Source organism: Lepisosteus platostomus, chromosome 17, assembly GCF_059453375.1.
Source record: "Lepisosteus platostomus isolate fLepPlt1 chromosome 17, fLepPlt1.hap1, whole genome shotgun sequence".
Classification (NCBI taxonomy): domain Eukaryota; kingdom Metazoa; phylum Chordata; class Actinopteri; order Semionotiformes; family Lepisosteidae; genus Lepisosteus; species Lepisosteus platostomus.
This window is the reverse complement of record NC_142627.1, coordinates 23,979,501-24,004,868: the sequence shown is the minus strand read 5'-3', so window position 1 is coordinate 24,004,868 and position 25,368 is coordinate 23,979,501. Positions and strand designations below refer to the sequence as shown.

The 25,368-nt window shown below is 37.5% G+C and overlaps 1 protein-coding gene across 1 annotated transcript; it reads left to right on the top strand.

Annotated features, from left to right (window-relative positions):
- Positions 1-643: 643 nt before the first annotated feature.
- On the top strand, positions 644-23,551 carry bmp5 (bone morphogenetic protein 5). The gene is made up of 7 exons (XM_088610658.1): positions 644-1,968; positions 9,556-9,748; positions 14,085-14,233; positions 17,403-17,597; positions 19,846-19,922; positions 20,397-20,507; positions 21,242-23,551. Exons 1-7 carry the CDS (start codon positions 1,479-1,481, stop codon positions 21,389-21,391), a joined length of 1,365 nt encoding a protein of 454 aa, XP_088466784.1. The 5' UTR covers positions 644-1,478; the 3' UTR covers positions 21,392-23,551.
- Positions 23,552-25,368: the final 1,817 nt, after the last annotated feature.

Below are 25,368 nucleotides of genomic sequence, written 5' to 3'. Positions count from 1 at the left end.
AGCTTTGCGTTTTTTTCATACAAGAAAACGAATGTGCTTCGAAGTTAACAACGAGCTGTGATACATGATTTGCATGGCCTTTATGTGCCTTCAGTGTTCGGAACGCATGTTCTTCTTGAATGCGATGAGATTCTCATTGGTTCATAAACCAAATCTGTGCTTTTATTTTGCGTTTCACTTGGATCCTCCGCGGTTAGCTCTCCGCAGAAGGTCCCTTAGCCTAGACATAAGCTGTAGCTCCGAAAAAGAGAAAACGTGTTTGCAGCTACCTTTTCACGGAATAGCAGCTATTATTTCTACAGCAAAGTATGGCCTTTTTTACCAGTTCAAAAACCGCTCTCTCCCTTTTCACTAAATAAAAATGTGTACGTTACGTACTGTGCTGCATATGGCTATTGATGTGACAGTAAGTTATAAGATGTCCTTCAGTAGCCCACTTCTCTTTCGCCTTCATGTCTTTGTTTCTTGCAAAGACATACACACTGGTGTCAATATTAAAAACTTCAGACACGTCAACGCATAGCCTGTCGATAAAGAATTCATTTTCCCTATTCAATGGCAGTACCATTAAAATGATAAAAGCCAGGCCGCACAAACGCTATATTCTCCTTTAGAATAGGTGTAATTAAATGCTCATGTTGTTCCTCATTGACTGGTTTAAAGTCGTTTCGGATTACAAGCAGCTCTCCTCTTTCACAGCGGGGCTGCAGCGCATTTCATCTGCCTGTCACTGAAGCTGCAGCGCTGCGGCCACTAGAGGTGCGTGCAACACTCACGGATCAGGGTGGGATGGACTTTTGGAAACTTTTGGCTTCCACAAATTCCCTTGGAATATACTTTAGTGCTGACGTTAAGCATTGCAATACAAACACACTTACAAATTGCTTATACTTATATATATATAGTCATCTGTGCTCCGGGGGAACAGATTGTATCCATATACAGGACGTTTTCTGTGCTTAAGCTTCGAGGGACCTGCTGTACCTGCTGGATGAGCGCATCGAGAGGCGCAAGGTGTAAGAGCACCGCCTGAAGAATCAGTAAGCGCTTTTTTTTTTTGAGGAGTTCACTTTTTTTAAACGTCTCAACGGCGCGTTTCAGTGTGTTTAACGCGTGTGTGTGAATGATATCATTTGGGGATTTCTGAACACGAAGGATTCAGCTCACCAGCGCTTCCAATGACACACGGTGTCGTGCGCGGGCACACTGGTGTGATACAGTAGCACTGAGAAGGAATCCGAATAGGATCCGACGGGAATTAATAAAGGGACCGCCGAGAGAATAAAGGACTTTTGGAAAATTAAGTGATAAAATGCAACTCTACAATGATGTAAAATACGTACTGAGGTAAAGGATAACGACAAGAAAGAAGCTAACTTACGAATTGGGAGACGTCTGCTACAGTGATTCCACTGACATGAAAACCTAAAGAAATCTGCTTGCGCGTAGACAACGGGTAGTTTTAACGTGCTCAAACAATGAAACCGTTAACACTTTTCTGCCGAGCCTCACTTGGGCTGTTGTGGATGTGCTGGGGTGTTCTTGATTCCGTACACTGCGGCTTGGGCGACAACCATGCCCACTCGAGTTTTATTTACAGGAGGTTGCGTAACCACGAGCGGAGAGAAATCCAGAGAGAAATCCTTTCGATTCTGGGCTTGCCGCACCGTCCCAGGCCGTTCTCCCCGGGCAAGCAAGCCTCCTCCGCGCCTCTGTTCATGCTGGACCTGTACAATGCCATGTCCACGGAGGAAGAGGACGCGGTGCTGGGAAGTACCAGCAAGGGGACCCCCGGCAAGTCGCAGAGCAGTTCCCGCAAGGGGTACTACGGCTCTCCACACGAGTACTCCCGTGCGGCGCAGTCGTACCGCGCAGGCCCCCTGACTAGTCAAAGCCCTCCTCTGGCGACCGCACACGACACCAACTTTCTGAATGATGCCGATATGGTTATGAGCTTTGTCAACTTAGGTAGGTATGCGTCCAGAGCCTCTGGATAGTGTGATTTAGCACACAAAAACGCGTTTGTTCCAGGATATTGAGCAGTGCCTTCACAGGAGCTTCAAAAACAGAGCAGAGTATTCATGGGGGGAAGCTACACCAGTTTCACTGCCGCGCGTAGCTGCTTGGATGAATTAGTATATTTTCTGTTTTCAGGCTCATGAAATTCTGCGTTGGGAAATGTTCTAACGTGTTATCGACATAGTTGCGGCAGTGGACGTAGCATGATCTGCCTTCTTATTGTATCAAAATGGCATATTGACGCTAAATCATTATAAAGTATATTGCTTTTTAAATTACTGAACCACACTTTTAATTAGCGGTGAAAAGTTTCAAACGGATCATTTGTCATTGATTTCGACTAGCAAGTTCATTGTTTCCGAAGCCGTCTAATGTAAATACTGTCGAGTTCAAATTAATAACTTTTTACCGAGTTTACTGTAAAGACTGTAATTTGCAAACAACAGAACGTCAGGTTAATTTTTAGTTCCTCTTGATTTTTGTAATAACTAGCAGTGCGTTTCGTTCTCATCTCTTAAAAGGTTTTCACTAGATCGGAAGCAGGTGTGCAGCTTAGACATTGCTTTCGTGTACATTATAATACATATCATATAACATCTGAAACTACTAAAAACCTACAGCAGTAGGTAATCAAAACTAAATTATTATTCTTAAGGTAAATAAGCACAACGTATAACGGTGTGATCCAAGTCACTGTACCAACGGGACAACAGCAATGTACAGAATGCAATTAAGAGAGCAAATATACTGTAGGAATGCAAAATCAAGCTACGCAACTCTTGTCTGAATCAAGTTAATGAGGAACGGGACCCCGAGTGACTATAGGGTACACAAAATAGAAACAAGAAAACTGCTGCCTTTTTATCTGTAAAGTAAAAACAGTTACCAGTAGAAACATATTCCAATAATTAAGCGAACCTCTTTATGCGTTGTTAATAAAACAAATGTTTTTTCAAGCTTCTTTGAAATTATCATTGCATCTCTAATTTCCGTTTGAGTGAGTGTTGTGGACCGATTTTTTTCTTTATAGTTTTAAGAAGCTGGAAGATTAAATCAAGTTCTTATTTTGCTGCTGTTTATTCCTTGTACAAACAAATGGTCAGATCGTAAGGACATTTTTTCCCACTTTGTTTTGTACATGATTATCCACCAGATTGGATCTAACGTTCACAGCCCCTAAATAAAAAGTGAATAATTCAAAATCACAACAGCTGCTCCCGTCTAATGCACTATACGTTACTACTGGATCTCAATTGACTGCGATGCGTTTCTAAATGATGCAGTTGGCTTGGTTCAGATTGACAAATTGCAAATATCTTTCCAAGCGTTTAAACATCTGGGAGTTATATAAACCAATACAATAAAATATTTTCTTTTCATTACATATAGACAGGCGTAGTCTTTTACTATTAAAACGAATTATTTCCTCCCGGTCTTCACAGCGGTTTTAAGCAAGCGGAATTCACCGCAACATTCCGCACGACCATAAAATTAACTTCAATTGAAAAAGGAGCTTAGGCCACAGCTAAAAAAAAGATTAAACCCCTTATATTGTAATAGTAATAATAACAATAAACGTAAACCCAGCAGGAGTAGCTACATTAAAAATTACTGGCTCCTAAACGAATACTATCTGCTACAGCTATACAGTATAAACCTAAATATGCTGAATAAAATAAATGAATGTGCAAGGCACCCTTCCCAGTATTGTAGGGTACAAATAGTATTTTACAGATAAGGTGACAAAATTTGAACTGCAACTACAGCTCATCAATACCAACTTTAAGTATGTCACGCTAAACCGTAACTAAGGTTAAAACTGTGATTTTGAATAATCACCTAGGAAGAATCTTTCCGCTATTTCTGAATTGCAGAAACGGCCCCGTTTTCAATTTTCGATTCCTTTCTTCCTTTGCAAATCGATTCGTTTCGGGTTTCTCGTTGTAGGCTCTATGTATGCTATCGGTTTAAATTAAAACAGCAAGATGCCAATTTAACTGCTGTGTGAAAAAAGGCTCCCTGGGGATTTCGAAAACCCTGACTGGATTATTCTCTTCTAATGACTTCCCACACATTTCTCTGGTCTTTCTGTCCTCCCGATCGCTGCCTGCCGACCCCGGCTGCAAAGGCAGCGGCTCCGAGAAGCTGCATTTCTACGTTTTATTAAAAATTTCCAGCTGGAGACTGTGGGGCCTTTAAAGTCAAAGTGAAGAAAAGGTCTCGGAATCATTAATTCACTCAAGTACGACGAGAGAGGAAATGAGGGGGGCAAGGAAAGATTTCAAAAGTTAAACATACTGCAGTAATACTTCTAACAATTACAGTCGTCATTATCATCTTCACGGATCGCAAGAGCGAAGAGAATGGCCGATGAGATATTCCATCCCAGAAATAAACTAGTATTTGCAGCGTTCGTGAAAAAGAGAATAATGACGATAAAAGCATTTGATGCCTTTTTTAACGAAGGCTTCATGAAGCGATATTAGAGCGAAAGATAATATGAATGATTAGCGTTATATTGCCTCAGTAGCCCTGACCTTTGACATTTTGCAGGCCTGTTCATACTAACTCTTATCAGATGACTGTCTGACCTGCAGATAATTGGTCTTAATTATTTCCTGTTGTTAAAGGGAAAAAAAACTCGAGGAGTTTTGTTTTTCTTAAACTTTTTTCTTTTCAAATTTTCAGGTAGAACATTGCTTTTACTTCAAAGCTTGAACCCACATGTTGTTTTAAACGTTGATATTGCCGTGATGAAAGTAAACTTAAGTCATTGTCGAAAAGTAACTCAAAATTACACCGTGAATAAAAGGACGACCCAAAACGTCTTTCGGACATGGAGCTTTATGTCCAATATAAACACAAAACTAGAAGTGAAATATACATTTTAATGTGTAAATGAAAGATTTATGAACAGGGTCCTAAATGCTTTGAATCCAATTGGCAGTAATCAGTTGAAAAGCAAGCTTTTAGGTTCCATTTATATTCTTACATGTTGGGTAACATTCAAAATGTGAAAGTACACAATCTGTGTAGCAAACTCAAAGAAACGAATGTGTATTGATGTTCCTAGTTATGCGAGATATTTTCCTTACTAAGATTACAACCGATGAATGCCGCAGATAATCTTCTTTACATTCAGTCACAAATGCAGGTATTTCCACGGCACATCACCCTCATGCTGTCGTGGAGAGAACAGCTAGCAGGGCACACCAGACACATCTCCCAGAGCAGCTCTCAAGTGGACGTGAACGTGTTTCGGCGCTGCTGAAGATCTCTGTGATAGTGCCTCAGTGCGTATGTGACTTGTCACCATACACCTTTCTCAGATTATCACTGTAAATCCATGAGAACATTACTGAAACAGTGGCAATGCTGGTGCCTTCTCTTTCAACGTGCCTTTGAATGCACATACAGCATTCATACATTATTCTGGCTGTGTGAGCTGGTTATAAGCAGCCCACGTGAGCTCCACACCAGTTCACGGGCTCACACTGTTGTATACAGGTGGTCCTTCCCAAAGCAAAATAACCTACAGTTGACCTGGCTGTAAGTTCTTTAGAAACCTTTTGGTTATTTTCATAAGGGTTCCAGAACTGGCTTTCTGCTGCTTCTCAAGAACCACCTGGGGAAATGTGTTGAACCACATTTTTGTTTTGGCGGCGGTGGTGGTGGTGGGGTCAGTGTTTGTATAGCAGGATGGCCTGGCTAATCTACACCTGTCCGTTGCCCTGCACACACCTGTTATCCACCACAGTGGTTAATTCTGAAAGTCACAAAATAAGCATGTTTTTAGATCAAAGTAAGTTGGCTTAGTAACATAGCAAAGCCTGGTGCTTTGTTTTGTGGCCTGTGGTATGTGAAGACATAAGGAAGAGAGAGACGGAACTGCGCCTTTGTGAAGTGTAGATAAAGCTGACCAGTGGTACAGCTCATTGAATAGTGTGAGAACGTTACCTGGTATCTGCACAGTTTTTGGCAAATGTTCGGATTACTGTCGTGGATCATTCCGCATGCGCCGATCTCTCCAGGCTCCTGGAGTTCTGGGATATGGTCTTGGGAATATTGTGTTATTTGTTGGCAGATCACAGACTCTTTTTCACCAGATTTTATTCCTCACTCTCCTTTTGCAATTTAGAACACTGTAATAGAATATTCATAGTAATGTGTTTCTGGGCAGAATGTAAGGAATTGAATGTCATTCATTGCTAGAAAAAATGGATGAAATCTAAGCTAATTTCATTTAGATAGATTGTAGTAGTAACATTTATTGAATTTATCAGATTTTACACAAATACTACAGTATATATACTATATCATATTTTTATATATAAATACTATATAGTTCAGGTGGGTAGCTGCACCAGCATGCGTAGGCTGCAAAAGAACAAGTAATAGGTTTATTCCCTGCTGAAAAGAGAAGAAAGAAAACACAACGTTTCGGCCGTAGAGCCTTCTTCCCGTGCTTCTTCTGGCCCTGTCTTTCTCACACCTGAAGACGGCCAAAACGTTGTGTTTTCTTTCTTCTGTTTTCAGCATGGAATAAACCTATTACTTGTTCCATTGACTACTATATATATAAATATTATAAATACAAATGTATTTATATATACAGGTACATGTTAGGCTATATACTGTATACAGTACCTTAAGTAATTTAAATTTCGCAACAAGGAGTGTTCTATGACCTGTTAACTGCACATTTCAGATACAAGTATTGTAACTACATCAACTAAATATATTTACATTTTTAGTGAAAACTTAAATTCATCTTCTATAACAGGTACAGAGAAATAAAAGGTCCTTAAGGCTGCATTATTATGACTGATGAAAGTAAGATTAAACGTTCCTGTCAGATTTTCCCAAGAAAAATCACCACGAACATTCTTGCTGTTCATTATTAAGTGCTGAATATATGTTTGTGCATTGTGACCTCTGAGATTATATTCATTTTCCCATGTGTTAGTAATTATTTCTGAGTTTAAAATGAACTGTATGGCACTGTGACAATTAATAATATTAAGACATAATTTAATCTCCTGTAAACAGTGTAATAGTATTGTGGAAGATGAGAATCACATATACACAATAAGGTACTGTATGTGTGAATATATATATATAAAACAATTCAGAACTTTCCCACTGATGTCTTTTCCAGACTGATTCCAACTGTGAATATCTTACAGCCATAAAACCACGACAACAAATCGTTATTTGAAACATTCATGAGACCATCGTCTCCCTAAAATCTTATCACACTTAGCTTGCACTTCCTTTGTCTTGAAACTGACATAAATCTACAGAAGAAAAAAGTACTTTTTGAAACAGTTTTTGATATGAATAATCAGTTTTATCTTGCAAATCTCTTAGATTTATGGAATCAGTCTAATTCCATGCAGGTATTGAACACCTTAATAGGTCTGCATAAAATGTATAGGGTAAATATATTGTGTTAAATTATAGCTGCCAACAAATTTGAAATATCATTTGAAATTGGATGACTATGCCTTATAAAGAAAGTGTATTCCATATGAAATACTGTAGGTACAGTAGATACTAGTACTTTCACAGCCATCAGAGCAGTACAGTTTATACTAGACAACAAAGCAGATATCAGACGCTAGCTATCTTTATCACAAAGGCCTCTACTCTAATTAACTATATTTTGTGGCTGTTATTATTATAGTTCTGTACAGTATATACAAAAGAAAAAAATGCTCAGACACAAATTGGGTGTCGGTTTCTCCAAAGCAGGATAGCAATGAATTCCTTTTGCCTGTGACCTTTTAGTGTCTTGTAACTGAGGCTTCTACATTAATCGGTTGCTTATCTGTCACCCAACATGTTTGATATTTTCAGTCTCTGCTTCCAATTACTAGTCATTACAGGCTGAAGTGAGTAATGCCAGTAAAAATCCCATACAACCTCTGACCTTCTCGTGTTAAGTAACCACAGGCTTTCACTGTAGATAAACTATCATTTAACTGTGCCCGGAACAAAACATCCCCTGTACGACTGCAGTGCTAGACCACGGACAGAAAAAAACATTTGATAAGCTGGTTTCTTTTACTACAGTTCTGTAGTTCAGAAACTGTTGTTTATTAAAATGTTTAAGAATTATGAGAAATATTTGGGTGTTTATCTTACTAAAATCTGTTATCCTCCCCTGAGCCAGGAACGTCCATGCCATGATGTTTGCTGTTGTAACCTGTGTTACAGTATGTGAGTGTGTTCCGCTGTCTCTCTAATGGACTCCACATTGCAAGATCCTTTAAAATTCAAACACTATTGATACATTTTGAATATCTAGAATATAAATGAATGCATTTTAATTTCTGTGTTCTACAGTTTGCAATGCGAGAAATTATTTGCCACCTGCTTGCTTTCTAGTGTTTGAGTCGAAATGAATTGAAATCCGACCCAGCTGAAAATCGAATGCTGTCGTGGGTACACAAGCCGAGCCTCTACGGGGACTGGGAGTGATTGCAGGGAGCTGTGCGTAGGGTTACTTTGTAGCTGCATGTGGAACGCTGTCAGCTTTTAGACTAGCTCAGTTTCATGTGCCATTGATCCAGCACTTCAGAGGAAATCCCTAGAAATACATTAAATTATACAGAAAAGTATGTGCAACCATTTGACAAGACTAAAAAAAACACTGACCATATCCAAGACCCTGTATATTTCACCTCCTCGAGTATATTACGAAGGAAGCATACAACATGTACTGTATGCTGGTTCTTTAACTTGAGTACTACCTGAATTGATCCATGTGGGTTCCATTAGGTTAACTTGTTTACTGAAAGGCAGAAGTAAAAGATTCTTATATATGAGTTTTGCTGTTCTTTGTTATCTGTAAAATGAACTTCAGTAATGTTTTATGTCAATTTGCATATCATGAATGTTTGCCTGTTTTTTTAGCTTATTCTAGTGTTATCTGTTATGCTTTCTGTGCTGGTAAAATGACCACCAGTCACACAGCTGGCCTCCAAAAGCATTTAAAGAAGATAACGAATTGTTTATTGATCCTGCTGAAATAACTATACTATCTATTTAGCCAAACAAATGTTTCTAGATCTTTGTTTTAAAAAATGAGGTAATATGCTAAGAAGAGATGAAGAAACCTTGCAGAAGAATTTGATCCTTTTTTGTCAAATTAAAAGGCAGGGGAAAGTGTCTTTAATTGAATGTGGCCTGTTTTTCTTCACTGACAGCCCATTTATCATTGGTAGAGAAGGTTGTGAAAAAACAGTGCTTGGCCTGTCTCTAAACTGCTACCTGTAGTCAGTTGACTGATTTAATGGGATGGATAGTGTTTGTGTTAGTAGTCAAACTGTTTGGGTTTGGTTTGGAATGTTAAAGATTTTGATAAATCGCTTCATTTGTAGAAATCAACTTGTGAAACTTTACTTTAGCATAACAAAATGCCTTAAGTTACTTTCTGCATATGCATAACATTTACACTTCTTTCCTTTATATCTTCAGTTCTAAAGCAATTCCCATATCATTTCTATGTTCTCTTCTGTTGATTCCTTTCAGTGGAAAGAGATAAAGATTTCTCCCACCAGAGGAGACATTACAAGGAATTTCGATTCGATCTGACTCAAATCCCTGACGGCGAGGCGGTAACGGCGGCAGAGTTCCGGATTTATAAGGATCGCAGCCACACTCGGTATGAGAACAGCACGCTGAAGGTCAGCGTTTACCAAGTCATCAAGGAATACCAAAACAGGTCTGTACCAATAACTAGCATGGTTCTTCAAACTGCACTTCATTCAATGTGAGTTTAAATTCAAATTGCTCTTTCTCCTGAAGTTATGCCCATTTTATCATTTAAAAAAAATGTAATTTCCCTCATTTATTCCGTTCATTTAAAACATTTTTTGTTGTTGTTGTTGCTGCATAACACAGTATTATATTCCCCTTTTTATGACTCAGGCTTTTATCATAAATCACCCCTCCATATCAGATTTCATAATATTACAAAGCTATTGCAATTGCGGTTGAACAATACATTATATTATTTATACATTGCTTTAAGACGAAGTATATAAAAAACAGTCCTTGAGGTGATCTTGTTTATAAAGATCTGTCATTGTTCCATTGTTCAGACGATTGCCGTTGATCACTCAATGGGTTCATAAGTCTCAGATTCTCCCTAGAATCGCTCTCATGTTCTTTTCTGGGTACAAGAATTAGGAATCTCAGGTTTCCTTTTATATTTATTGTTTATGAGGTAGCCTGTGTCACAGAATATTCTGGGTATCTCATAACCATAGGGAAGAAAACTTATTCTTTCTGAAAGTTCAATACAGCTTAAAGGAGTGTTGATTTCTGGCTGCACATACAGTGGCAATTGGTCTTTGATGAGACTGGGTTTTGAGATTTTGACACAGTAAAACCCACCCACTGAAGAACATCTTTCTCTACTTACCCCTTACTCTAAAACAAATAAAATAAAAAGGGACATTTAGATGTGCTGCACAAAAAAAACTATAAAATAAGCCCTAATCTGTCTCTATTATTACAATTATTATTACATTTTTATTTTTAAAAATATATATTTTAAGTAAATGTTTTGTACAGTACATTGCAGAATTGAAGATAAATTGTGAATAACCTGGTAAAGCAAGGATATTTCTAGATAGCATTCTGCAAGACATTATTTTATTGTGGCTTCCACGTTCCTAAAGTGTGAAGTCTGTGAAATGTTTGATAGTGTATTTACAGCAGTGGATTGATAAAATAATGATAAACTGTAAAATACCATGTATTAATATTATGCTTTTCTGGCATGTGTAATACCATTATCAAATGAAAATTATAGTTCAAAGCACAGGCTATGTGCCACATTGAGAACAAAACAAAAAGAAATGGAATTCTTTCTGACAGGGGTCTAAACCTTATGACCCTTGTTGTTCTATTGTAGTCCATGGAGCAAATGCCCAGCAACACCAAAACAGGTGTTGGAAATGTTATCAGTCCTCATAACTTGCAAACAAAGGAAATTCCCTCATTTAACAAAATGACTGTAATTCCACATTCTTGTATTTAAACAAGAAAGGCATTGTAATAAATCAGAGAGAGGAAAATACACAATGTAGGTTCAAAGAACAACTGTGGAATGCGAACAAATAAATTACTAAAACACAACAAGGATCAAAACAAAGAAGTACTGTAATAGAAAATGAAAAAAGACATTTGAATACACTAAACTGGTGTGCAAAGTTCCATTATTTTTAAGCCAAGACTTGATGGTTAAAATAGCAAAATGAAAAAGAAAATTTGTCCATGACAGCAACATTCTTAGCAGAACAATAAAGAGTCAAAATGGTTCCAGTTAAGTGGGTAACAAATCAAAGCTGTTTATGGAAAGAATCCGAAACCAAAGAAACTCCATGAAAATGCTGCCTTCCACTGGGGCCTCTTGTAGCAGCGAACACGAGGCAGTGCAGAGAATCACTAAGATGGAGGGATTTATCTCCTAGTGGGGGTATTAGTTGATACATGAATCTGAGAATACTGGTCCCCAGCTTCTCCATAAAGGCCAACAAGTTAGCTCAAGAAAAGAAAGTCACTAAGAAAACTGTTACTTCACAAAGAAAGCAATAACTATTTAAACAGGGCAATTTGTACTAACTCAGGCGGACACTATCTGTCATTCGGGTTTTCAGAACATGCCTGATTGCGTGCCTCACCAGTGCACACCTGATACGTCCCTCCTGGGCTCTCTCATTCTCATGATGCCTGCGGGATCCTGAGCTAGGGTGCACATTTACAACAGGCTGCTCGGAGGTTAAACGCATAGTGCAGCCGCAGTCACCCTTTCTTATATCTGGGTGTCTTGCCAGGCTAATTCCAGCACACGGATCTCAGATCACTGGTCCCCAGCTGCCCCATAAATGCTAATGAGTTAGGTTTGCTCGAGAAAATAAAACCATGAGGAAACTGATTGTTTCAGTAATAAAGCAGCAATCTGCTCTAGAAAGCAGAAGAAAACTCTACCAGTTATTAGGCTCTCTAGGGCATGCCACACCAAGGAAACAGTCCTGAGCCGCTGGGCTTTCTCATTCTTGCGATGCCTGTAGGATCGTAAGAAACACTGATTACACCAGCAGGTCACTGGAGGGTTAACTGCTCCTAAGGCAGCCACAGTGCACACTTATCTCTCCTCCTTATATCTGTCTCTCTTGCTGGGCTATTTCTGGCCCTGCCAGTAACCTCCCTGTCGTTAGGCCCCCAGAAAGCTCTGATACGCTGGCAGCTACCTGACCCACCTGCTTCCCCAGAGCTAAAGCCCCTTGAGCTAAAGGCAGACTTGAGTGGGCCCACACATCCAAGTGGCAAGTACTGTATGTACTGTATGAGGCTGCCGGGCTTTAACTCTGCTTTCAGGACCTCCCAGCCTGCACCGACCACTGCCCCTTCGAGTCTTCCTTGTCAAAGCTCAGCCAGAGACCCTAAACGCTTTTCCAGTCATTAGTCATGGCTTTTACCATTGTTTTGACGTTTGTGGTTGTCCATCCTGTTGTTTGGTTCAGTCCAGGACTTGTACGTTAGAACATAAAAATGATTACAGACAAGATGAGGATATTGGACCCATCAGGCCTGTTTAGTAGTTAGTAACATATTGATCCGAAAGTCTGATTCAGCCATTTCCTGAAGGAATCCAAGGTATCAGCTTTAACTACAGAGCTGGGCAACATGTTCCATACAGCATGGATAGCAATGTATGGTCTGCTCAAGCACTGCATGAAGCCACAGCAAATACAGTTGCACTGAAGCTGATCTGACTGAAGTGCAGTTATGAAAGTTTATTTAAAAAAAAACTTATAATAAATTAAATATCTAATGATTTAATGTGTTGATCAGTATTTTTGCGACATACTGTATGAGACTCCAGATGTCTTACAATTGTATATTTTGCTTTAAGTGTAATGACATTCTCAAATTTTGCATTTAAAGGCTGCTTGCAGACTCTTTATTTATGCAAGTATTTACAGCATCCGTGTTCCCTTTTGTTTATTTGAAAGGTTTTTGCACTTATTCAAAACAAAGAACTTTCAAGTATAAATGCTTATTTTAATTCAAACCATTTCTCAAAAGAGTAATCATAATTTATCTATAAATAGAATTTGGCTGTGTTAATTTGCAATGTATTTTCTCTGTCTAAATGACATAATTCAAAACTCAAAATGTAATTGTTCTGTTTTGAAATTGAATTGCTGCTAATCCAACCAGCAAAGCGTTTGTCACTCTTCTGAGTGAGAAAGGTTTATTTAGGAATATAATACTCAAAGGTACAAATCACAGCCCACCAGATCAGTAAAGTCCCTGAGCTGATCAGTGATCACTGTACACATACAAGTCCATTAGGCATAAATGTGAAAGCTGAGGCACCAGAAGCATTAGTTAGGCAGTGGTACCTTGTTTATGTAATCAACTCCTAAGTACTGGGTCAGGGCCTCCTGAATTGTAAGATTGTTTCCATGTTCAAATCACTCGGGGAAGCACATGTTTTCTCCCTGTGTGGCCCTTCACTGGTTTTACCACAATTGAAGGGCATTAACAGGAACTACCTGATTGTAAATTTTGTGCATACAGTTGTAGCCTTGAACCTGACCAAAAAAAAAAGTTATGACGTTCTTAGAGTGTTCACCCTTTATTCAATTTTTCAGGATGCTTTTTTTCCCCTCTCCATTATTTTTCCACTGTCTAGGCCAAGGTTAGTTTTTGGCAAGTTCAAATGATCGCTTTTTTGCAATGCCCCATCCTGCACATTTTCCCCAGACTTTACTTGTGAAACACGCTGTGCTCAGGTAGTGGTGTAAACTACACCGAATCTTTCACCGCTTGCGCACGAGTGACTGGTGACTTGATTCGTAATCTCAATTCGTGACAAGTTGGGAAGAGGAGTGAGATATTCAAGCCAACAGGATCTCATCTGAGGAAGAAAGATTAGGAAATTGCATTTACAGAAGAAGTCTGTGGTCTGTGAGTATTAGCAAATGCAGAAACATAAAATGCAGAATAAATCCCTCATTAATCACTGTTGGTCTTGTTTTCAGGGATGCAGACACATTTTTGCTAGATTCAAAAAAGATCAAAGCTTCTGATGGGGGCTGGCTGGTTTTTGATATTACTGCTACAAGCAACCATTGGGTTCTTAACCCTCGACAGAATATGGGCCTCCAACTTTGTGTTGAAACAATAGACGGTAAGGAAAAACAATGTCTGTCTATTTCAAACTGTAGAGTGCAGGTCCTATGAGGTCTAACAGATGGCCGATTTTAGCTGTTTTGAAATTTGCTTTTGCTGTTGTTGCTGGAAGCCTTGGTATCGTATTATGTCCAAGCTTCAGATATTGGTTTCCTTTGGAGTGAATTTAAGAAAAAGAATTTAAGAAAATTCCTCTGCATACCTTTTAATTCTATTGGATCACTGGGATCCCCTGCTACAGAGCCTGTGGTCATGAAACGCTTGCCACAACTTTAAGCGTAATTCTGGGATTTAAATCTAACCCGAAAGGTCTCTTATTTCCAAAACACAGCAGTCCACAGCAGTATTTTACTTTTAAGCAATCAAGAGAAGAAATAAACCCTGGCAATTAGAACAGATTCTTTATAGGAACTCAGTGAAGGGCTGCAGAGTATTGGCATTGAACAGACAGCTGTGGCTGTGCATATCCTTTAAACGATTCTCCGCACACTCTCCAAGGGTCTGCTAATGTACGAGACCACTTTGGGTGAGGACATTTTCACAAAAAAGATTGAGCTTTACGGTGCTTGTTAATATTGACCTTTTTTTCTTAATTGTGCTGTTTCATACCTATTTTATATTTTCGTACAGTACAGTATATGCTTCTATGGATTTTGGTATTTTGTCCTAGTGGGAAACAGAGTGGTGGTAGAGTAGTAAAGAGAAAAGTCAACCTACGGTACATCTACTGTAGATATAGGATAGCAGCACTAGTCAGCAAATAAAAAGCTTACATTACGCTCCCCCTTTCATTAAGGCATCTGATGTTCATGTCAGGAGTAGGCCTACAATAGTAATTATTGTTCTTGACATGACACAGGGTGACGTTCTTGGGATAACAAAACACGTGCATGGATATACATTTTTGATTGTTGTTCTAAGCATATAAACTAAGAAATGTATGTAATACTTGGATGTACTGATAAAAGACATGGATATAAAAGGTGTCGAATTGAATTACGCAAATTGTGAAATTAAATATTTCTCTAAGTGTGTCTCATGTCCCCTTGCTGCCATTATTGAATAACTGCACTGCCTGAAACCTATGTATCACTTTGTTCCTACAAATTCATGTTTGCTTTTTTTGGGAGGAAGTGAAAAGAAATGCTGTACTATGGCTAACTGGCCCTTAAATGTTAAATAAATGTTTTCACACAAAGTCTGAAATATCAGGTTACATTTTTTTTAAAGTGAAGGAGCCTCAAGAGGAATTATTTAAAATTGAGTTAGGTGTAAAATCCAGGTTTTTTGTGTAAGAAAGTGTAAAAGAAATAATCTTTCTTTTAAAATATAATTAAGATAACCTAACATATAACTTCATTTTGCAGTGGAATCTCAAGGTCTGGTATGATATGTATAATAGATTTTGTCATATAATTAAACAATTATAGCTGGTGAATTAGTTCAATATGGCCCCTGACTTTACTGTATAAATGTTAACATTCTCCCATGTGATGGAATTGTTCCTTGTCTTTGTGTACATGTTAACCGAATGTAAAGAGAAACACCTGAATAAACACGATGGAGAACTGTAACTGTTTAGAGACGGAAGTGGGTCACTTCAAGCTGTGGCATTTGGCTGGATGTTTCAGCTAGCAAATATTCATGGAGGGTCGTGCATCTGAATTGAATTAATGTGTTTGCTATACTAAAAAACAGAATGGACATGTCTAAAACCACAAATCAAGACCCCTTAACTTCTCCTTCCTTCTGTATTCTTTCAATATTTTTCTAAATAAACTATTGTTTGTTTAAGACTTCAGGGTAACAGAAAAAAATATGGCAAGAGGTTAATGTACAGTATTAATTCCCATTTCCCTTTAGTCTTCAGAGACCTTGTATACTATACACTGTAAAATACATTAAGGTGTAATATTTATCCAATGTTCTTAAACATCACATTTCAATTTTAATGTTATAATCAGTCACAATTATTTAAATTTATAATGACATAAGCCTTCAGTCTTAAATCCATTAAATTAAATACCCATTATTGCTTATAATGGTTCGCTTTCAAACAGTGCATGCAGAACTTTTGTATGGTTGTATTTGCTTTTTATCAGTCATTCAGCTCTGACTGTAAAATAGGAAAATGCAGCTTGAACTAATGGCACAGTGACTCTGACAAACTCCAGTGTGCTGAATGATTTAACAATTATCTGAAAAACAAGTAGCTGTTTATGCACACAAAGTGTTTATTGTTTCAATTAAATGTATTACACTAAATAAACAGCATATCTCACCAGCACCATGAATTATATGGAGAAGGGACATTATTTTAACACAAAGCTGTCTGAGTAATATTTCCTTTCTTCCTTTTTTTGTGTTTATTTTTTTACCCTTTTGGTGTCTTTTGCGTGAAGTTTGCATGGTCTCTATGTGTGTTTTCACCAATATTTTTGTTTTATTCTACCCAAAGATATGCTGATTGGGTTTTCTTTGCTGTTTTGCATTATTCTTTTCTCTCTGGCCCTGTGATAGTGCCCCTTTGCACATTTCTCTTTTGGGATAGGCTGTGGGCTACCTAAATTTGCATCAGGACAAGGGGATAATAATAATAATAATAATTGCTTACACTTATATAGCGCTTTTCTGGACACTCCACTCAAAGCGCTTTACAGGTAATGGGGACTCCCCTCCACCACCACCATGTCAGATAGTGGTGTCTTTGAGTAAGTCTTTCAAATTATAAGGTACGCAAGAGTCACTGAAATACATGAGGTACACACAATTCCTCAGCTTCCTCCTGCTTGTTAGATAGTGACATTTTTACATTACTTTTCCAATAACTCAGTATACTCTTTGTACACTACTATTTGTTTGAAAAGGGGATGCCTCTAGTAGCTATTAGGACTTGTGGTATTTTCCTGAACTTTATTCCTCTGAAGGTACAGAAGCCACGCAGCTTAATTTGTTCCACTCTATTAGCAACTACTCTTCTTTACCACATGTTGTCCGAACTACAGTGAATAAAAATATAAACCAATAGACAGATAAAGCATATCTTTCTCAGCATTTTGATTTACTGATACAAGTGAGCCTAGCAAAATCTTTTCATTCTTTTGTTGTGCAGTGCACTTTCATCAGTGAACTCTAAAATGACCTTGTTTATATAACATCTGTTCTAGGGCGAAGCATCAACATAAAATCTGCAGGTATTGTTGGCAGAAATGGCCCCCAGTCCAAACAGCCATTTATGGTTGCATTTTTCAAAGCCAGCGAAGTCTTGCTTCGTTCTGTGAGAGCTGCGAATGGGAAAAGAAAAAACAACAGAAACAAATCGGGCAGCCATCACGATTCCTCAAGGGCACCTAAAGTTGTTGGTAAGATGGATATTTTTTTGGTTTCAAAAAGATTAATAATGCAAGAACATTTTTTCAAATGTGTGAACATGCTCATGAATGGTATTAATAAATTTAACATTACTGCAAAAATCATTTTCTTTCACCACCCTACATAAATACAGTAAAAACATAATTCACTCTCCCATTTTAACATTTATTTAAGCAAATTAAAGAGCTCTTTTTATTCTAACATTACTAGTTGGTGTGAAGGAAAATCCCTGCTCTGTACAAATACTAAAAAATAAATAAAAAGCAATCAGTGAGTTAGTGCATGTCTGTCAGACTCATTTTTAATTCACTGTCACTGCATTAAAACTAGTTCCCCCATTACATAGTACAGGATGTTATGTCTACTACAACCATGTTTCACTGCCAAACTTCTAAATCAAGGCCCTTGTTTTGAATATGTGCTGCTCTGCTGCTTGTATCTAAATTAGCATGATGTAAGAACAACTCTCCATCATCTGTAGTCTATAAAATCGTTGAGTTTGTTGCCTTTGACCATGGGGCTTTGAAAACATAATTAAAGAGCTATAGCACAACAAGAATGACTTCCTGCCCCTGACAGCAAATGTGTGGGCTTCTTTCAAAATGTTTTTTTTAGTATGATGAGGACTCCCAGCTCGGCAGATATGTCTAAGCTGTTATCAGCTCATCCTTGGTAGGAAAAGTGTATGAACCCTTGGAACAAATTTGTTTTCTCACCCCACTTCTAGTATAACCATGAAATACAGTAATTGTGTATTTTTGTTAGTTTAGCCTTCTGACAAAGGGTTGATTAAATACACCTTAGATCAATATCCTATTCTGTGCTAAAACAAAAAGCTACACAATTTTTACTCTGTGCAGGTTGAAACAAAACAAGGAGGAATTAATTTAGCAATTTTTATTTATTAACAATTCTTCATTCTTTATGGACGCAAAGACAAAGAACTTTCAAACGTTAAAATCACAGTGGAAATTATGGTGGAGCCCGTTTTTCCTGTTTTAAAAAGAGATCGTTGTTTGAACAGCTACAGTAGTATTGTATCAGCTCCAGAAGGTTGTAAGAAGTCTGGTTTCATTATGGGTATAACATCAATAACTAGGAAGCGCCCTGGGTTATATTTTTCCCAAAAATGCAGAAACAGGAAGACATACTAGTCAAGTTTCCAATCCCTAACAAACTGACACACACATCTTTACATTAATTGTGAAAGATTGTGACTTGTGGGACATTCGAGTTCTTGTCTTCTAATCATGCAGCATGATCTGTTGACCATACTTCAGTTCACATGCATGCTATTAACTTGGTTAATGTTTGGAAAGAGGTTTTAACATGGTCAAAACAATCAATTTCCTTTTTTTATTTTTGAGTTTGACTATATTTGTCTTTTTTAATTAGAGGAACACTTTTTAATTCCTTTATTAACATGGATTTTGGAGACACACATAGCTACATTGATGTATGTACAGTACCACAAAAATGCTGTCCTGCTTCAAAGACAAATTTCCACTGAATGTTCTGACATTCAAATATTATTTCTTGTTTATGCTTTACAGTGACTCAAGATGAATAATATACTAATATAACCACTTTAGAAATACCTAAATTAAAAAAAAGTTACATGTACAGTAAGTAAAGAAAGTCATCCCTAAAGTAAAAAAAAAAGTATTGTTAAATGCTCTGAGTCTCAGCAATCATGACACTTAACATGATGTAAATATATAAAAGGATGTCACCATTCTGAGTGTGAATAAAAAAGCATCACAGCGTGTTTCTCGTGCTCATGGACTCGAGTCAGCTGCTCATGGTCAGTGCTGTTTCTACTACAGCCCGGTTTACCAGCCAGGCTGGGTCTAATCAAACTGCTGGTAGATTGAGCCTTACAAAGTACAGGGATCATACGCCTTGTTTACAGTATGCTTTGCATTTTTGCACATAAACCGTAAAGCTGACAAAAACTAGCATTGTTCTGTCACATAATGTCTTTGTTCATACAGAGTGCTATCAACATGCATGAGGACCATTTCTTTGGTTCATTGTTCTCGGTGACAGTCAGATCATTTAGGAATTTTGCTCAATCGTAAATCAGAATGGAACTGTACAAAGGACCACACACACGGTTTTGGTTTTAACACCCTGTTGTAACCTCTTCCGGGGAATATACCTAGCCCAGCGTTTTACTACTTTGCTTTGTTTTGAAGATATGGCTTCAGAAGGTGTTTTTTTTTTTTGCTCACACAGATCAAAACACCAGTGAGCAAAAGCAAGCCTGCAAGAAGCATGAACTTTATGTGAGCTTCCGGGATCTGGGGTGGCAGGTTAGAGACCTTTACCCATTAGAAGACTGAAAGTACGAATGGACCAGTGACTGACTGCAGATACATTGTGTCATGTTACTTCAGATGTTGTTTCAGATCTTTTATATAGAATCGATAGGACATTGCACTTTTATTTTGCACAAAATAATTTCTTGAAACATGCAAAAGAGACGACTGTTTTTTTTTCACAGCTAATTTGTTAAAATGTCTTCTGTAAAAAAAAAGCTTGTCATTTCCAAAATATGGTTGAGGTTTCAGGGGTTGTTAATGTGGGGCAAGAGCTAAAATATGACAAGTTTCATTCTCAGTATCAACATGTGAATGTCTTGCTGTGCATCTGGTATCTTAAAATGATTTTATCATCATGTGTCTTCGTTAGCCTTTCAATGTACAATGCTGATAAGATTTATGACATTGTGATATGTCCCTGAATTTACATATGTTGTGTTTCTCTTTATTTAATTGTATTGACAGGACTGGATTATTGCACCTGAAGGTTATGCTGCCTTTTACTGTGATGGAGAATGCTCCTTTCCACTCAATGCACACATGAATGCAACTAACCATGCTATTGTACAGACCTTGGTACGTATCACTTTACGAGTTATTGGTATGTTTTCTGTATAATACTGAATGGTGCAAGGTGAGGTTATGCTATAGCCATTAGCATTTTATCCATTACAGTCTGACCATTTGAAAAAATGTGACTCAGCAGTGCGTGACAAAATGCCACCAAGACTCAGAACACTTGCAGTTGGTTGCTCTTATAAGAAACTTTGGGAATTCTGTACTGTAAATGGATTGAGGGAATGGACTAGAGCTTCTTGCTTTCAATTGAAGAGTTTCAATCTAGATATTCCAGTAGAAGTTGCATTATCTGCAGCAGCAGCCTAGGTGTTGATTGGGGCCTGTTCTGTTCTTCCTGTCTTCTTTTATGGTTCAGTTCCCAGGAACCTGTTGTCTCTCATGTAAGCACAGCAAGCCCATTCAAGAAGCAAATCTTGATAGGGGACGTGAAAGAAAGGTTACAAACGAGGGGCATTTTTCAGCCCATCCTGTTCTTGCTCGTTGATCTTATCCAGCCATTTCTTAAGGGATCCCGGTTAATCCTCATTAACAATGTGGTGATTTGCCTGTTCCAGAGGCTCAGAGTGCCTATGCCAGCAAAATCTGATTAAGAGTATCTTGAGGCTGGTGAACAGAAAGCTTGTTACATTCTAGAACACCCGTTAAGAAACACAGCACTCTCTGTGCACACTCTGACTTGGTAATGTTTGTCCTCCAGCAAGACTCCGTGTTTAACTCAGTCTTCTTTGCAGGTTCACCTGATGTTCCCTGATAATGTACCAAAGCCATGCTGTGCACCGACCAAACTAAACGCTATCTCTGTGCTGTACTTCGATGACAGCTCCAATGTCATCTTGAAAAAATACAGAAATATGGTGGTCCGGTCATGTGGATGCCATTAGGCAGAAGTCCTTGGCATGCCTGCCTTAAGATGTGTGTTATTGCTGGAAGACATATCAGTGGTATAGATAGTTAATCTATGGTGTGATGTACAGTATTATGTATATATTAGTTCCATGTACTTATTTATTTTCTCCTTTTTGTCATAGTAATCATTTTTCATAAGCTTAAAGGGGATTTTTAAAACAGAACATCTTTAAAAAAGTAATATAAAATTTATGTGATTATATGTAACCCTTGTGACTTGTTGCTGTTGTTTACAGTAGTTTCAACCAACTCAACAAGTGGTGCTTTCCAAACAGATGGTACTTTTTTACTTTAAGCAATTTTTGAAAGTCTCCACAAGTATCTAGTAGGATATATTAAGACAGGGCTGAGAACTGAGGAGCTGAAATGTATTGTGTGTTCAGTGTTAAGGCTACAAAGTGTGAAAGATGTATATGCACCTCAATTTCAGAAGAGAAATGTAATGATTATGAGCACGCAATGCTTTTTAAACTTTGGAAGTCTGGCCTACAGAAAGTGCATGTTCTTTCAGTCTTCTTTTTTCTCACACTGGAGGGCAATATTCACCTTAAATCATCTACTCCTGCGAATCTCTTGCTGTGTTTTAGGAATTATGAAAGAACATGTAACAGGAGATATCTTAGCAGCCGTTAAAGCGTAATACCATACAGTAGCATAAAAAAGCAAAAGACAAGTCTGTAATAACACCATTTCTTCTTTCTTAAATGGGAATACTTTTTAGGCATGGATTAAATCACAGCTCTGACTCAGACACACGTCCTGGTGCCCAGACCCAGCAGAGTACTTAATGTAGTTTTCCACTGGGTATGTGACAGATGCTGGTTTCAATTATCGCATGCAGAACATTTGTACAGTGAGTACTTAAAAAAAAAATCTGAGCAGTGATTGTGGCAGTTATTGACAAATTACTTTTTTCACCTCCTTGGAACCAAATGCGTTTTCAACATTGTGCATTGTTAATACTATGTACTTTCACCATCGAAGCCATATGACATAGTGTAGGGTGAGAATTTCTACAGAGACATCACTCTGCAGTTCTCCCAAGAGCATTTAAATGCTACATGACAAGAAACCAGCCTTTTGGTGTAGTAGATTTGTTTGAGTTGTGAAGATAAGTAGGAATTCGGGGTCTGACTCCATAAGCAACTCAGTACTGAAAAAAAAACTTTTGAAGTCAATTAGGGAGGACAAGTCTATAAGTACTGCACCACACATTTCAAAACCTTAGTTGAATACTGGACCAAAGTGTTCAGCATTGAATCCACCATTTAGATTTTTAAAATGCATTGGTCATATTAATTTAAGCTTCTCTTCCTGTGCAAACTTGGCAAAACATTAGCTTCACATAAAAAATATGAAATCAAAGCTACTAACGTCTACATCTCATTTGGTCCACTGTACATCTAAGGTGTTTTTTTAAAGCTCTGTTCCATTAGCAGTTTGATTCTAATAATGTTTACATTTTAGTATGTACTTTAAATGTTCTATAGCATAAAACTCTCATACTGGTAATGCCTGGTGGTTATTTATGTAGTATCTGAAGCTTAATAGTTTTCAAGAATAAATACGCTTTGCTAAAATAAAGTCTGAAACTGAAAAAGACTTAATGGATCAAACATTTTACATGTATATTTGAGAACTATTTTCCTGTGTGTTTTGTGAAGAAATACATAGTACTTTAATACAGCAGGGCAGCAATGTTTTCTCCATTACAGCTGTACACTTAAGTGCGTAACTGGATCAATTTATATTTTACTTATGAAAGATATTTAACCACTTCAAATTCATTTGACCATTTATGTGGTTAAAAGTATACAAATGCAAACTTAACACTGTGTTCTTCCCTCATATGTTCCAGAAATAGAGACACTTGTGTTTTCATTCTTTTAGAGTTGAATATCAGACTTCTCATATCAGTAGAGTTGAAAGCTGATAAGTAGGCCTTTAGTTTTAAGGACAGGGTCTCAGACATGAGAGGAGAGAGATGTTTTTAATTTTTAAACCTATGTGTAGTCTGTGTAGGATAACATTTCACCTTATCATTAAGTTTCTTCTGTTAACATGAGTAAAACATTTTAAAATAAAGATGTACTGTATGAAGTCCTGTTTATATGTCATTAAATGTCTTTTTAAAACATTGTCTCTTCTGTTGTGCTTTGTGCTTTTTTGCCCAAAAGCTCATATTTTTCCTACATTCGTTCTTCATGGTATATGTTTTTTACTACCTTAAATACTCTTAATACAGTTTTGGGGATTCAATCTACAATCTTAATGAACAGATTATGTCTTAAACCTGCAATCTTTATTCCTCCACATTTCATATAACAATAGGCCTCTTAATCAGAGCCTTCTTGTTTTCAACGAATTCAACATTTTTACCATCAAAGTCAGCTTTTGGTTTTAGTTTAGTTTTTTTTAAGCTACAAGGATTCCAATAAAAACAGCTTCTGATAAAACTCCTCGAACCTTTTGCCAAGAAAAGCATTCAGAGAAGAGTGGTTGTCACAAAAGAAAGTTACTTTTTTCCAATGGGAAAGCAGAGTGGAGCAGTAGTGGTGTTTCCTTTTCAAGACACTTTATGAATGTATCTGATGGTGAATAGTTAATTAGACAAGTATTCTCAGCAGGATAGACACCACAGAATCATGTTGAGCTCATTAGATACAGAATAAGTAATAAGTGTAGTAACAGAAAAGATAAGATCACCTCTTAACGGCTTTTAATATGGTAATATGCCAATTATTGTAATTTCAAATTGATTATGAAATCACATTTTCTTTTTCAAACACGAGTTAAACAGAATTAAAACTAACGGGAACTAGAAATAATATTGAAAGGGAAATTATTGTATTGCTAAAAAATGCCTTACATCCCACTTCAGACTTCCTTTTCAAATTTTTCAAACTTCACTTTCTGGACTTGTTAGTGTTTGGAATACTATGGATGCTTTATATAGTCACAGGACAACAGACCAAGACTGGTAAATGTTTGACAAGTCTGATATAAACACCTGGGTCCACCCAAGGAGAGAGCACATCTGTCTGCAGCTGTGTAGCAAGTTCAGCAGTGTGATGAGTGATTTCAGTGTGGAGAGCACATTGGATTATTTTTTAATCCAAAAGTGTGGCTGAAAAGCTATTTACAAAGGGGTTAGGAAAGGTCAAACAGGCTCAATGTGTAGAAACAAAAGAAATGCATGCTTGCAAAATAGCATATTACAAAATAACAAAATACAACCAAATTCATAGCCAATAAATTAATTAAATGTGATTAGTTTATAGGGTGATGCAATGGCAATTCCAGATAGGACTACCTGCTGTGTGGAGTTTGCATGTTCTCCCTGAGCCTACTGTATATGGGGTTTTTGCCAGATGCTCTGCTTTTCTCTCTCCTGCCAAAGACGTACAGTACTAGTAGCATGAATAAGTTTCTCTAAATTATCAGTGTTTTCTTGTGTGCGTCCTATAATGGACTGTTGTCTGACAGTCCAGGACAGACTCCAGAGTGCCATGACTCTTGTGCTACAAGATCCAGGGAACATTAGTGTAAAAATTCTAATTAATCATCAAAAACATAAACTTAACTAATTTGCAGGGAACATTTTCTGCAGTGATGCTTCATTTTCTTCTACACACACTCACAAAGCCTCTGCAAACTTCTGTTCTGTACTAGTACTAACGTACTACAAATAATCATTGTAAAGACTGGCGCAACTAAAGATTTGTATGGAGCTACTGTAAGTATAGTAGTTCTGACATTGTCACATTTAGCTTGTTTTTGTAGTCCTGCTGACAATGTAAAACTGTTCTCTTCTTAATTTTTAATAATACAGCTAAAGGGTGCTGATTAATTCATTTTTCTCAATCTGTACCAAGTGCAGTTCATGAGGTGTGAGGTTGGGACAAACTCTTTGTGAAAGACAAAGTAAAACAGGTCAACAAACACCAGAAGT